The sequence below is a fragment of the Cyprinodon tularosa genome, unplaced genomic scaffold, assembly GCF_016077235.1.
Source record: "Cyprinodon tularosa strain WSP-4 unplaced genomic scaffold, ASM1607723v1 ctg165, whole genome shotgun sequence".
NCBI lineage: Eukaryota > Metazoa > Chordata > Actinopteri > Cyprinodontiformes > Cyprinodontidae > Cyprinodon > Cyprinodon tularosa.
This window is the reverse complement of record NW_024038483.1, coordinates 1,079,317-1,094,269: the sequence shown is the minus strand read 5'-3', so window position 1 is coordinate 1,094,269 and position 14,953 is coordinate 1,079,317. Positions and strand designations below refer to the sequence as shown.

Here is a 14,953-nt window from a genome sequence, read left to right as displayed (position 1 = left end):
TATTGGTCACACTAAAACAAAGGGCTGCAGCACCGTGTTTGCATAAATGTTTAAACACTTAAAACTAAAACTTTGTTAAATTTAATTTCTACACTGAATCTTCTTCCATTGGGGTGTATATGCCAGCCCCATTGGAAAGTTCTCCAAAACCCTTTTTTTGGATTTCACAGATTTTCTTTCAGACTGTATTTAGAACTCTGTCTCAGGAACTGCAAACTTTAAATATTAGCTAAGTGATTTATTATTACTTTTTTTTTATTTGACTAAATGTTTGGATTCAAGCAGATGACAAAAAGATTTGGGTTAATAATTAACTACACAAATAAAAAAGAAATAAATAAAAAAAGAAATAAAAGACAACAACCAAAATTTATAAAAAAAAAAAAGAAAGAAAAAAAAAGAAAGTAAGGATGATGCAGCAGTATATGTTTTTTTTTTTTTTTTTTTTTTGCAATGGGTAGTGTTGTTTTATGAAAAAAACAACAACAAAACAATTGGGGTTCAAAACATTGTTAGGTTGTTTGAACTGACCACTTTTCCTACCCAGGATGAGGAGAGTTTAGCCAGATGAGGATGTTTCCTTTGGTAATTAAACTTCCTTTGGTTTACAATCTTACTCCTTGGTCCAGAACAATGAAGGGAAGTATGACACCGTCTTAGTACAATCTCACCTGAAAGTCTATGTGACCTTTTTTGCCATTTTAATAGTTATGAAGAAACATCCAGTTTTACTAATTTGAATATTTATTAAAATATTAAATGGCTCTCTTCTCTGCCTCATGTTTATTATCTTTTAAAATGTTGTGCAATTTTTATTTGAATTGTATAGGATATATAATTCATCATTTTAACCTGAAAAAGTTTTGAAAGTATTTAATTCTATGTTAATATTTTTAACTCTCAAAAATCGCAACATAAATTTTTTAAGACCCCTGTAACTGTGTAAACTTGTTAATTGGGATTATACCTTAATGTCATAGTTGTGCTTTCCAGGCAGCCTCATAGCAAGTTCGCGCCTGGTCCTGGCGCACCGCTCCCTCAACCGAAGCACTTCAGGTGAAAGCTACAGGGGAATGGGGTGGAGCACAGGTGCATTGAATGTAAGCCGCAAAAGCCAAAGGAGAGAGAAAAGCAAGAGAAAGGGAATACAAAGGGGAAATTGTATGCGAAGCCATTAAGCAGAAGGAAAGTCTGTGAAACACTGGGAATTAATCAGGAGCGCATAGATTGGAAACATGTTGCACTGCTTTAGTCGACAAGGTTGTGGCTAATGGCTAGTGATTTATATAGGGTTCAGAGTGGCTGCAATCAGTTTGAAGCAAATATTACCTAAGCAAACTTCAATGCAGCTCTCCCAGGTTCTTCAAACAAGAACACAGGCTTCGCTGGGTGAAAAATGAATTGGGTGAAACTAATTAAAAACAATGTGACTCTGACGAAGGCCGCTGGACTTTAATAGTTGAGGGTATTTTTGTTTTTGTTTTTCATTAATGATAGAATCCAGCACACCTGAATTCTTCCTTTTGTTCAGCAGCCTGAGACAAACCTGCCAACCGATTAGTTGGTGGATTTTCACACTGGACCTCCATGTAATTACCAAACAACTAATTCATATTTGTTACCTCTGGCTTCTTTGTTTTCCAATTTATTATTTCGAAACTGGATCCTCTGGTATATTATTATTTATGGGAAAAAACCTTCAACGTTCAAAATTTTATAAAAGCAGGTAAAAATCTATACATTAATAATGACTCAACTACAGATTTTCCATATGTCTGCAATGATGGAGTCACTTTAAAAGCCTCTGGAGCATAAAGAAAATGCAGCACAATGTGAATGTGCACACAGTGCCATCATGTGGAAGCGACACACTCTGGTGTATCATAGTGATTACCAGCACTGCTGGCAGAAAAGAGGCAAGGGAATCTGTGGCTCTTCAAACAGAAATGTCTCATGTTTACTTTCATCTCACAATGCTCGCATAAAACTTGACAGCCTTTTATGCATTTTTTATGTCCTTTACTGCTTCCTTCCACTTCTATACATTAATAAAGAGTTCTGCACAAGAGAGGCGGCAGATGAAATATTCTCCTTGATATTGTATTAGGAGCTGAAAACTATCCCAAACAACCTGACCTGTCTAGATACCATTAAAAATACACAGATAATGGGACTATTTGACATGTGATCTACCTTGCTTCTTGCCGGCAGCTTGGCATCATTATCAGATTGCTCATCATAGCTCTCAAACTCGCTGGAGCTCCACCCATTGTTTCTCTCCAGAGTACCGCCATCTCTCTGGACATCTTCATAGATCATGTCTGCTGAACACACAAATACAGTACACAGCAGGTCAGGAGCTGGAGGTCTGAGGTCATGAGAGAGCAAACATTTGTAGCAAACACGACTCTGCAGTGGCCGACCTTCATCGGGAGAAAGAGGTTCCTCGCTGGCAACGTCATCATAGATCACATCTGAAGAAGCCTCAGGTGCTCCTGATTCTGTGTCTGCAACACAGACAGAAAAAAATAGAAAGAACAAAGTGACATCAAGGTGTGCAAACACGTGCTGTTTGCTTTTTATCTTTAATCTTTTTTTCTTTGGAATTTTAGTACTTTCTGTAGATAGATCAAATGTTATTTTTCTCAAGAGAAAAAAAACAACAAAAATGTTCTAATCCAGTTGCTTTCTTGTCTTTATCTCTTGAGGCTAACCGAAGAAAAAAAATACTTGCTTTTGTTATAATGACATTTAGACCTAAAAACACACTCCAGTCACTCCATTTGGAACACTTTGCTGGCATCTTGCCCCCCGTTTGCCTTTAGAATGGGTTTAATTCTTGTGTGCATAGATGTAACAAGGTGTCAGGGACATTCAGTGATTCATCACATACTTGATTCAGATTTTTTTATCGACACAAAGCTTCTATGCAACCAAATCCCAAAGATACTCAATGACCATGTAGCCAGATATAGTTAAACATTAAAAATAAACTATTCTGAAATAAAAAGCACAAGTTTGAGATCACATGAGCCTCAGAATATGGCTAGACTATGGTAAAAAAGGAAGGAAATGGTCTGGAAAAATATTAAAGGTATAGTGGAGGATTTTCACCAATTTTTCCTCTTTAAAAAAAATAAAAAATTTAAAAAGCACAACACTTTACACGCTCCCGAGAGGGGAAGGTCTATAAAATGTGTGCAAGAGCATGTGCAAGCCCATTTCTCCTCGTGCACGCTCTGTTTAAAAGTTGCTGTTTGTATCGCTCATACAAGCTTACTTTCCAAAGGAAGATTTGCAATTTTTCCACTATGGCAGACTCACCAAAGGTAAGTGGAAATGGGGACGAGCACATAGGACAGCCTTACGTAAACATATCACCAGAATGATTGACATTAGAAGGAACAATTATTTTTGATAAACCACCCAGAAGAAGAACATCCTCCACTATGCCTTTAAGGTAGACTGGAGTGTAAACAATTCTTAATAATACTTTAGCAGAAAAAAATCAACACCATTATATCAGAAGCAGCAATTTAAAACAATAAATTTGATGCAGGAGGGGTCCATTTATTTGTGTTATTTATACTTAAACCTAAATCTGTATGATGAAGCTAATAGGATTTCAAACCTCAGTTTCCCAAACTGTCCAAACTGTAGCCTCAGTTTCATGATCTGTACTATAAAAAGAGTGGCATCTACTGTACCCTGTTGCCTTCCTCTTCTAGACTTTCAGTTACTTAATTTGGATTTGGTTTATTTATGTAGTGCATCTACATCTAGAAAGTGCCTTATCATTACATCATTTTTGTGAAAGAATTGAATCTATAATACAAAAATATATCATGAAATAATCATAAACAGATTCTAATTCAGTTATATTCTTTCAACTTTAACCCAAGGTATAATAGAGTGAGATCAAACTTCAATGTAATGTCAATCTGTTCAAGGTTAAATAAAACCAATTGCACTGACTTATACTTTTTTGGAGCAGGAATATTAAAATCTTAGAAGATACAAAAATCCTGTAATTACTTATTGTGCATTTAACAAAGATATGGAGGTACACTTAATCTCAGCCCACCAGTCCTCCTCTAAACCTCACATGAACGGAGCATTTTTTAATTCAAATAATGGCTGCACAATTGATATTTTCTGTCCTGGGCCTATTTCTGTAAGCTAAAGATATAAATATGGCTGGAAATCCCAGTGGATAAATTCTTCTTTAAAGATATTTAAGTCCAAACTATAATCCAGGACCAAAAGCCTTACTGAATTTAAAGTCATTCAAATCATCTTTCATCCCCATTTACATTTTTGTGCTGTTCCTCAGCAAGTTCTCATTGAGAGAGAGAGTTCTCACTCTCAAGTCCGTAGGCTTAATTGTGTTATGCTGTTGCTGTGCATTTGTCTGATTTGTCATTTGCATTTACAAGCAGTTGAACAGCTGTACCTAATAAAGTGTCTAGTTACTTTATTTAAAAGCTCATGTCCTTAGGGAGATCTGGCACATCTTTTCTAGATGTTGCCCTAACGGCTTTGTTCACGTGACGTGACACGATTGTATCCAGCTTGTTTGAGCTATTGACCCATTCCGTCTCCACGCCTGGCAGGATTTGTCATTAACTGCTTTGAGAGTGTTTCAGCCTAATTTACCTCAGTGAGCTTTATTGATTTGGCTTTAAACCCTGATTTGTCTGCACACTCTTCTAAGCTCTAAACAGCATAAAATCACGTTTTTTTAATTAATCTTACTGAAGATGTGCTGCTTTCCTGTTGTGGATTACTTGCACATAATCCACAACAGGACCTTGAAGAAACCTTCCAGAAACACACCCATACATTTGTGTGTGTATATATATATATATATATATATATATATATATATATATATATATATATATATATATATATATATCAGTAAATATATTTCTAGAGATGCTATTGACATGACATTTTCACCATGCAATCCATACACACAAAGAAATCAAATCATAGATATCCAGAAATCAAGTTATGTGTAATAATCCAGAATGGCACAGGTAAAAAGTAATGAACATGTTAAGAAAGGAAATTGCAAAAAGGCATGGAAAGTGAGGAAACCAGCTGAAATCTCTCAGTAATTAGACACCAATCCCGCCCCTTGGCCCATGTAAAAGTAAAGAGCTTTCTCAAGACCTTGGCAACCTTATTATTGCAAATAATGATGGCACTGGTTACAGGGATTACAAGGATTTCTTAACTTCTGAATGTTCCAATGAGCACTGATGGGGCCATAATCTGGAAGTTGAAAGAACATCATTTCATCATAACTGACCATGACCAGGTGCTCGTCAAAAGATTTCTAAAAGAGTGGTAAAAAGAATTAAAAAATAATAACTCTTAAATTATTAAGAGTTGTCCAAGAGCCAAAAATAGTTGTTGAGAGCTTCAGAAAGACCTGGAATTAGTATGTACAATTGTTTCATTAATGCACTCAACTGCCATGACCTGTATCTACGTTCACCAAGCAAGACTCCATTGCTGAAGATAAAGCTTGTTGAATCTTGTTTAAATTTTGCTGCACAGCATTCAGAAAAGCCTGTGAAATACTGGGAGATTATAGCCTGGCCAGATGAGACAAAAATTTTACTGTTTGGATGCCATAATAAACATCATGTTTGGAGGTCATATGGCACTGCACATCACCCAAAAAACACCATACCAACAGGGAAGTTTGGAAATGGGAACATCAGCATATACTATTGTCAGATAAAAAAAAATAAAAATAAAGAGATAATCTTGATAAAAATCTGCTGCCATCTACCAGGATGATGAAGATGACACATGGGCGGACATTTAAGCAAGAGAATGACCCTGAAAACACAGCCAAGCAAACTCAATTGATGTCAGAGAAAAAATATAAAGCTGTTAGAATAACCCAGCCAATCACCTGACTTGAATCCAATAAAAAAAGAGAAAATCTATGGAAAGAACTTGAAATCAGATTCCATAGAAGAGGCCCACAAAACCTTCAAGACTTGAAGACTGTTTGTGTGGAAGAATGGGCCAAAATCACACCTGAGCAATGCATGCAACCAATTTCTCCATACAGGAAGTGTCTTGAAGCAGTTATTGCCAACAAAGGCTTTTGCACATGATTAAATACATTTCTATAAGTGTCTTAATACTTTTTCCCTGTGCCATTTCACTTTATTAAACACAACTTACTTTTTTCTGGACATCTATGGTTTGATTTCTTGGTTTGTTATATATATATATATATATATATATATATATATATATATATACATACACACACATATATAGATATATACATACACATATATAGATATATACATACATACATATATATAGATATATACATACATACATATATATAGATACATACATACATACATATATATAGATACATACATATATATAGATACATACATACATACATACATACATATATACATATAGATACATACATACATACATACATATATACATATAGATACATACATACATACATACATATATACATATAGATACATACATACATACATACATATATACATATAGATACATACATACATACATACATACATATATACATATAGATACATACATACATACATACATACATATAGATACATATATACATACATACATACATATAGATACATATAGATACATACATACATACATATAGATACATACATACATACATATAGATACATACATACATACATATAGATACATACATACATACATACATATAGATACATACATACATACATATAGATACATACATACATACATATAGATACATACATACATACATACATACACATACATACATACATACACATATACACTATATTGCCAAAAGTATTTGCTCACCCATCCAAATTATTGGAATCAGGTGTTCCAATCACTTCCATGGCCACAGGTGTATAAATTCAAGCACCTAGGCATGCAGACTGTTTTTACAAACATTTGTGAAAGAATGGGTCGCTCTCAGGAGCTCAGTGAATTCCAGCGTGGAACTGTGATAGGATGCCACCTGTGCAACAAATCCAGTCGTGAAATTTCCTCGCTCCTAAATATTCCACAGTCAACTGTCAGCTGTATTATAAGAAAATGGAAGTGTTTGGGAACGACAGCAACTCAGCCACGAAGTGGTAGGCCACGTAAACTGACGGAGCGGGGTCAGCGGATGCTGACGCGCATAGTGCGAAGAGGTCGCCAACTTTCTGCAGAGTCAATCACTACAGACCTCCAAACTTCATGTAGCTCAAGAACAGTGCGCAGAGAGCTTCATGGAATGGGTTTCCATGGGCGAGCAGCTGCATCCAAGCCATACATCACCAAGTGCAATGCAAAGCGTCGGATGCGGTGGTGTAAAGCACGCCGCCACTGGACTCTAGAGCAGTGGAGACGCGTTCTCTGGAGTGACGAATCGCGCTTCTCCATCTGGCAATCTGATGGACGGGTCTGGGTTTGGCGGTTGCCAGGAGAACGGTACTTGTCTGACTGCATTGTGCCAAGTGTAAAGTTTGGTGGAGGGGGGATTATGGTGTGGGGTTGTTTTTCAGGAGCTGGGCTTGGCCCCTTAGTTCCAGTGAAAGGAACTCTGAATGCTTCAGCATACCAAGACATTTTGGACAATTCCATGCTCCCAACTTTGTGGGAACAGTTTGGAGCTGGCCCCTTCCTCTTCCAACATGACTGTGCACCAGTGCACAAAGCAAGGTCCATAAAGACATGGATGACAGAGTCTGGTGTGGATGAACTTGACTGGCCTGCACAGAGTCCTGACCTCAACCCGATAGAACACCTTTGGGATGAATTAGAGCGGAGACTGAGAGCCAGGCCTTCTCGTCCAACATCAGTGTGCGACCTCACAAATGCGCTTCTGGAAGAATGGTCAAAAATTCCCATAAACACACTCCTAAACCTTGTGGACAGCCTTCCCAGAAGAGTTGAAGCTGTTCTAGCTGCAAAGGGTGGACCGACGTCATATTGAACCCTATGGATTAGGAACGGGATGTCACTTAAGCTCATATGTGAGTCAAGGCAGGTGAGCAAATACTTTTGGCAATATAGTGTACATACACATACATACATACATATAGATACATACATATAGATACATACATATAGATATATATATATATATATATATATATATATATTCTTTTTTTTAATCATTTACAGACATTCACACACACTACCTGCTGCTTCCAATGTTTTTGATTATTCTGCTTTATATAAAACTGCAGTATTTCATTGGGTCAAGCCTGATGCAGGCAACCTAAGTAATTGTCTATTATAATGAATATAACTAATTATTATTAATAGAAAAGGGATAAGCATTTTCAAATCAAAGTCAGAACAATTGCATAACAACATTCAAGGACTGAAGGCAAATGATTGCTTCTTCAAACAGGAATTAATTCATTATTCATAATGAACCACATAAAGTAAATTTGATCAATGTGAAAAAACTCTGACAGCACCTTGAACCAATTTTCACGTGCTGGCAGGTTATTATTATGCAAATATATATACTCTAGTCTCTGATGTTTAAAGACTAAAATTATAAAGCAGCAAGTATAAAAACATGAATGCAAGACTAAGATTTCTCATTTGATTTTACCCTATACTGAGCTAGTTTGGTTTTGATTTTACGTTTTGCTTTGTAAATGTAGACATTAGGCAGAATATGTTTACATAATTAAGATTTCTTCTTAACTTCTTTTTATGTGGACCTATGTATGTTTTACCAAATATTGTCCCAAGTCCGTAACATCATCAATGACCCCTCACTCCCCAACCATGGACTGTTCTCCCTGCTGCCCTCTGGGAAGAGTATTCCAGCATAGGTGGAGCTGATTCCACAACATCTTCTTCCCCACTGCCATCAGAAGAATGAACTGCTGAAAAACTCCAAATCATGTCACAGAATCTGCATCACACTGATAACACCAAACCAAAAACACTGCATATATGAACCATATAAATATTAATACTCTGAACTTCCATATCGATGCATTTTTTGCACCACAATTTTTTTCTTCTACACTGTTAACATTTGATCACAATAAAAGTTGTCGAAGTCTAAGTTATGTTAAATTGTCCATCTCCCAACGTCTGGCCCATGGACATTTTGACGTCACATTTTGTTCTGCACTTAAAGCTTATTTGTGAACCACAGCCAACATGTCATACCTTTTTAGAATCAGGTGATCCTAAAGAAAACAACTATCAACTCAATTGTAGGCCAACTATACTTTTTAAACACTAACAACTAATAATCTCTCACGGAATTAGAATTCATTAAGATGCTATATCCTGGCATAAGTGGGCCCATTTTGTCCATAACATCCAATAGAAAAGTAATATTGAGTTGTATTTCCCATAAAATAGAATCAGGTTGAAATAATGGACCAAAGCTACTTTTTTTCATGAGGAAGTAAAAACAAAGTTGATAAAAGCTTTTTTCTGTGTCTAAAGACCTACTGTAGGACAGCCATTTTATTATTTATATATGTAGGATTATTCAACATCAAGCATGTCTTTTTGTCTCGGTATCCAGAATACCTCAGAAATGTCCAGCATGTGAGAAACGCCATCCACAGGTGCATGCGTCACTGTATTATTTGTGCAGCTAGAACTCCCCCAATAAATAACCAATCAAACTTTGATTGAAATAATTTGTTAGCCAATGAGATAAGCTTTTCAATGAAGTATTGGAAGTGAAGGGGTGGGCTGAAAAATGGTGCTTAATGATGTGCATAATGCGTGAGAGGAGAGGGAAAATAACTGGATGCGGACATAAAATGCATATCTAAAATTTGTCAATGCAGAACATTTGAAATATTAAAGGGACACTATGCAACATTTTTCAGTTAATTAATGTGTTCCATAACGTTTTGGATGACTAAATGAGTCATTTCAGGTTGAACAAAGGTATTCTCGGCCGCCCTGGTGGTCTGTGGGGGAAATACTGCACTTGCAACTGCAGGAGCACCGACCCGCACCCACAGGCTCAGAAGTCTCGTGAGAGTCAGTCTTGCTTTACGGCGAGAACTGCTACACCCCCCAGTTAAAAGCATGCTCGTTGCTAGCACAGTGGCGATCTTTGTGCAGTTATGCTACGTTCACGCAGCAAAATCAGCAAAATCGCATCTGCTGCTTCATTTTTGCTGCTTGTACCAGTTAGTACTGACGCGCGGCTGAAGCAGCTTTGCTGCTCTGGCTGCAAAAGTGTGTCTGAGGCGCGTTGGGCGGAGCTTCACTATCCTTTCTCTGCCTTGCAGCTATATTTGCTGTGATCAGTGGGAATAAAGTAGTTTTAATATGTTTTTAAGTGAGAAAATACACCTGAAAACGTAATCAGTGCAGTCAGTTCATTCAGATTATTATCCTGCCTTCAATATTTTTTCTGTCGGAGCCGCTCAGACCCCCACATACCAGCGGGGCGCCGACAGTATGGATCCCTTCATCAGCAGCGGTTCACCGCGGCAGCTGGTAGGTGTTTTTCATCTAAATAATCCAAAGTGCATATTCTGCCGGCATATTTCTGCATTTTAAGTTAATTTAGGCGTCAATAAACTGTTTAAGAGCAGTGATCATCAGCGCTGTGTCTCTCTCCCTGCGTTAAACGCACCCGACGCGCTGCTGCAGCCGCTCAGACGTGCTGCGCCTGCAGCTCAAAACGCGCCGCGGGACCTTTGCATGTAAACTCGCTGCTTCTGTCGCGCCAGCTACATCCAGTGTGAACGCAGCGTTAGTCATTCGCTGCTAAGCTCAAAACAACCACGCCTGGCTTGACGGAGAAACCAGGAGAACAGCTGAGCATATTTACGACAGTGCACTTTTACTTTCGCCCTCTGGAGGGAGCCTCCCTGGAAAATCAACACCGGTTGCATAGTGTACCTTTAAAAAGGAAAATGCAAAGCTACATATAGAAATTATATTTTTTATTTTATTTTTTTGCGGTTGAATTAGTCATAAAATTAAAATTATCCAGTCTGCCACATTTGGTCCAGATTTGGTCAAGTGTGCCGAATGGACTTTTTGCGCAAAAAAAAAAAAAGGATCACAGTTTTTATTACTAGAGATCTGAAATTTTACACAGTCTTTGTCCACAACCTGAACAACAAGTGTAATGACTCGGAGAGGTCAACTGTGAATTATACCCAATAATTAGATTATGAAAAATAGCATTTTGTATGCCATAAATGATTTCTTGGGACATGTTTGAAGTTACATATCTCAAGTTGTGTAAAACTTACATTTGTACACATATCTCCAGAAAATAGATCTTAGCTTTCAAATGGGACACATCACAAGCATGTGGGATTTAAAATGTTATTTTACTGGCCAATGGCATTTGGGTATTCAATTCGTTTGTACTTAAGCTATAAAAAGGTGGGAGCCAAGGGTTTAAAATCATCAAAAGAGAAAGACATTAAAATGTTGTGCAGTATTGCTCCTTTGCATCTCTCATTGCCAAGCTGCTTTCAAATAACAGGAGCCCTGCTGACTGAGTCAAAATCCAAATGCAATTTTCCCCATGGAAATGGATCTCTATTGATCCTCATCCAGAATTAATTGGATTCATGTCATGTCTGCCCAGAAATCAAATCCCAGGAGAACACAGGTGTATTTGGGTCATTGCTTGTTGTGTTTGTGTATTTCAGTGTAGGTGTGTATATGATGTTTGTGTCTTTTTTATTGTAGAAATCAATAAGTCATACAATAACCATAGATGTATAAAATGGTCTTGTTGCAACCTTTGATCATAGCTGGGCAATGTGTATGACTAACAAATACTGGTGTGCAATTTTCACTGCCTGTGTCGACATGGTGTGGCCATGGTATTGTTTACGCATCTCTGGAGGTCCAATTGGTTTTCTATCAGCTCTGTCCACATTGCAAACACCATCACACATGCGTGGAATGAGTCAGAATACCATGGCCAGCTTACAGTACCTTTAATCTTTCTGGCCTGATATTGAACCTTATAAATGCAATATAAGGTACATCAGTTCACTCTCAGTATAATTTTGTTTTGTACCTTCAGTGACGTCCCTCGAGTCAGAGCTTTCCTGAATGGTTTCTTTGCTGCACTCTCCTGAATTAGACAGCAGCACCACAGGATTCACCTCTCCCACACAAGGAGCTGACGCACCAGGCTGGAATGCTGTTGCTGAGGCCCTGAAAGATACCCAAACATTAGCATAGTTAAACCAACACCGAGTGCTGCGTGCCTCATTACCAGTTAATTTCACATGGAGGAAGGAGAGGCTAAGTACTTGTTGATGGGGGTCGAATAGTTGTTTGGCAATCCAAGCATGTAAAAGCATCCTCCCTAATGTCTAACAGAATATGTATTGCTTCCTACAAATCACATAAATGTCTTTGAGAGGATCTATGCATGCTTTTTATAAATAAGACCACATTTTTAACCTTTTAGGAAACTAATCATTTCACAGCAGTCTGTTCTTTTTAACCTTAAGCATCAAACCAAGCAAATTTTTTTTCACCTCAAAATATCCTTTTATTAGTCCATGCAACAGTAAATTTAGTTTTTCTGAGATCATTGAGAGTTCTGTCATCTCCATCTAATGGCTCTGGTTGGAAAACCTTGATTATAAGTTTCTTTGCCACCGAGCCAGCGGCAGACTCGCAGCTCTGTTTGAATTCTCACTGTAAGACTAATGGCTTTACCAAAGCCCAATATAAAGCCATTGGCTTCAGTAGCCACATATCTAGCATGACCCTAACCAAAGGTTTTTTTTTTTTTTTTTATGTTGATGGTTTATGATTTAGAGGAGGCAGCTAATAAAAACAAAGGCAAAGAAAACCTTTGTCAGAAGAGCAAAGAAGATGGAACAAGAATCGGATTGGGACAGGGCAAAACGTTTGCTCAGACCTCAAACAAAAGCAAGGATGCAAATCTGATGCAACTTTATTATTAGATTTGCAAGCACCATATCTGCTGACATCTTTTATGCCTACTGTTGTGACTTTAGAGTGATACATTTTTAACATGCCATTATAAAACATGGAGAGGCTGCAGCTCCTTAAAAGAGCACATAAAAAAATCATTTTATGTGGCAGACTTACACTCAATTGACTTTGAAATTGAATGAAAACTAAACATTTGCATCAAAAAGGCGACTTGTACACTAGTCTACATTAGATATTTTAAAATAATACCCACCTCTTCAAATAGTTTATCTTCAGTTCTAGTTTATCTTCTTTTCCGACATGTTTGCATTAGTTCATAAGTAGTTTAAATATGGTTATCAAGGGGTCTATAAAGAATAAACTGAACAGGATCCAACAATTATCTAGTACAGTGTATCAAAACCCAAAGGTTGCTGTCTATTAAAAAACACTGTACTATGAAAGGATTGCATTTAAATTCTGTACTTATTTTTTTCATTTTGAAAATTTTTGAACTTTTCGGAAAAGTACCAATTGATGTGCAAAACTAAGATATATTTGCTGGGTTTTTTGACCAAAAAGATTGATACCACCTGTGTCTTATAGGCCCTGAACGTAACAACATACTCAAAGAAAACATAGGTTCTTTGCAATGTTGCTTCATCCCTGAATAGTTTGCATCATTTAACAATAAAAATGAAAGAAAATAAAATATCTTAAAATGGTCAGTTATTTTTACACATCTGACACTGATACGAATATCACTGAAATACCATCAGATTAGCTCAGGGAATAATGTGTAAATCCTCTCAGAGAATGCTTACACTTAAATGTGTCCTCTTCCAGTGGTCTGTCAAATTATTATTTGTGTTACAAGCAGTTTGCTTTTTCACTGCTGTAATTTTGAATGAAACAGACTGCATAACATCACAGGGAAAAATCTTGTTGACACAGCAATCACTGCGCCTGTGTTAGTGGTGCCAGTGTGTTTTCATCCTCCCCCACATGACTGATAATATGACAACATCTACCATATAGGAGAGACCCATCTACACTAATTAAATCTGCGGCTCTTTGCAACATCAGAACAACACTTGCAGAGCCTGCAGCAGTCACACAGCAGGAAGACAAAGGCTGGGGAGTTAAAGATGTACTTAAAGTGGCATAAATTGGAACAGTTAGCAAAAAACTTTGCAAAGTTTTAATACCAGGAAAGAAAAGCACGCCACATACTGTTAGAAGAAGTTCAGAATACCAGCTTTAATCATAATTTTGTTGTTGTGGTTTTTGTCCAAACCACCACCAGCAGACTGTTCAAAAATTCAAAAACCTATTTTTTATTTATATACTATGCATTACTTTTACTCTGGATGAACCCCAGAAGCCCTGGAATATTTTAACTTTCTTTGGTTTATCTTGTTTATGTTTTTAAGTACTGCCCACATTTTTAAAAATTCACAAAAGAAATTGTCATATTTTATCTTGTTTCTGGAAGGATTTACTAAAGGTCAGAGAAATTATTTTTCCATGAATAGAAGAAAGAATTTAACTTTATTGTCATTACACTGTCAGAAGTACAGAGCATCAAAATTCACTCTCTGCATTTAACCCATCCCCTTGGGGAGCAATGGGCTGCCATTGTGGGGCGCCTGGGGAGCATTGTGGGGTTAAGGGTCTTGCTCAGGGACCCAGGGTGGCAGTCTGTGGGAGTGGGGCTTGAACTCAGAACCTCTGGGACCCAAGCGCAATGCCTTAACCACTAGGCCACCACTCACTCACTCAGTCCTCATGACTCATAAATAAAACTAAAAAGGAAAATAATTTACAAAAATCAAAATACATTACCCTATCCTTATGCAGTGTTCAACTGCATTAGTACAGGTTTTGTTACCTTTGACATGATAGTACTATTTAGTTATTTTTGCTATATGTAAAGATTAACTTGTCTGAGATTTAATTTATATACGAATCCTCTATAAGGGCCTCAAAGATCTGATAAATATTA

The 14,953-nt window shown here is 37.1% G+C and overlaps 1 protein-coding gene across 3 annotated transcripts in view; it reads right to left on the bottom strand.

Moving 5' to 3' along the window:
• Positions 1-14,953, bottom strand: part of arhgef10la (Rho guanine nucleotide exchange factor (GEF) 10-like a) — a 181,120-nt gene that overhangs the window by 139,189 nt on the left and 26,978 nt on the right. Inside the window, exons 5-8 of one of the 3 annotated variants that reach the window (XM_038280869.1) lie at positions 12,074-12,213; positions 2,424-2,507; positions 2,194-2,324; positions 968-1,063 (exon numbers count right to left, since the gene is read on the bottom strand). In XM_038280869.1, coding sequence (XP_038136797.1) covers positions 968-1,063; positions 2,194-2,324; positions 2,424-2,507; positions 12,074-12,213 — 451 coding nt within the window. The remainder of the gene's footprint in view (positions 1-967; positions 1,064-2,193; positions 2,325-2,423; positions 2,508-12,073; positions 12,214-14,953) is intronic. The other 2 variants (XM_038280870.1, XM_038280871.1) reach the window with 2 other exon arrangements.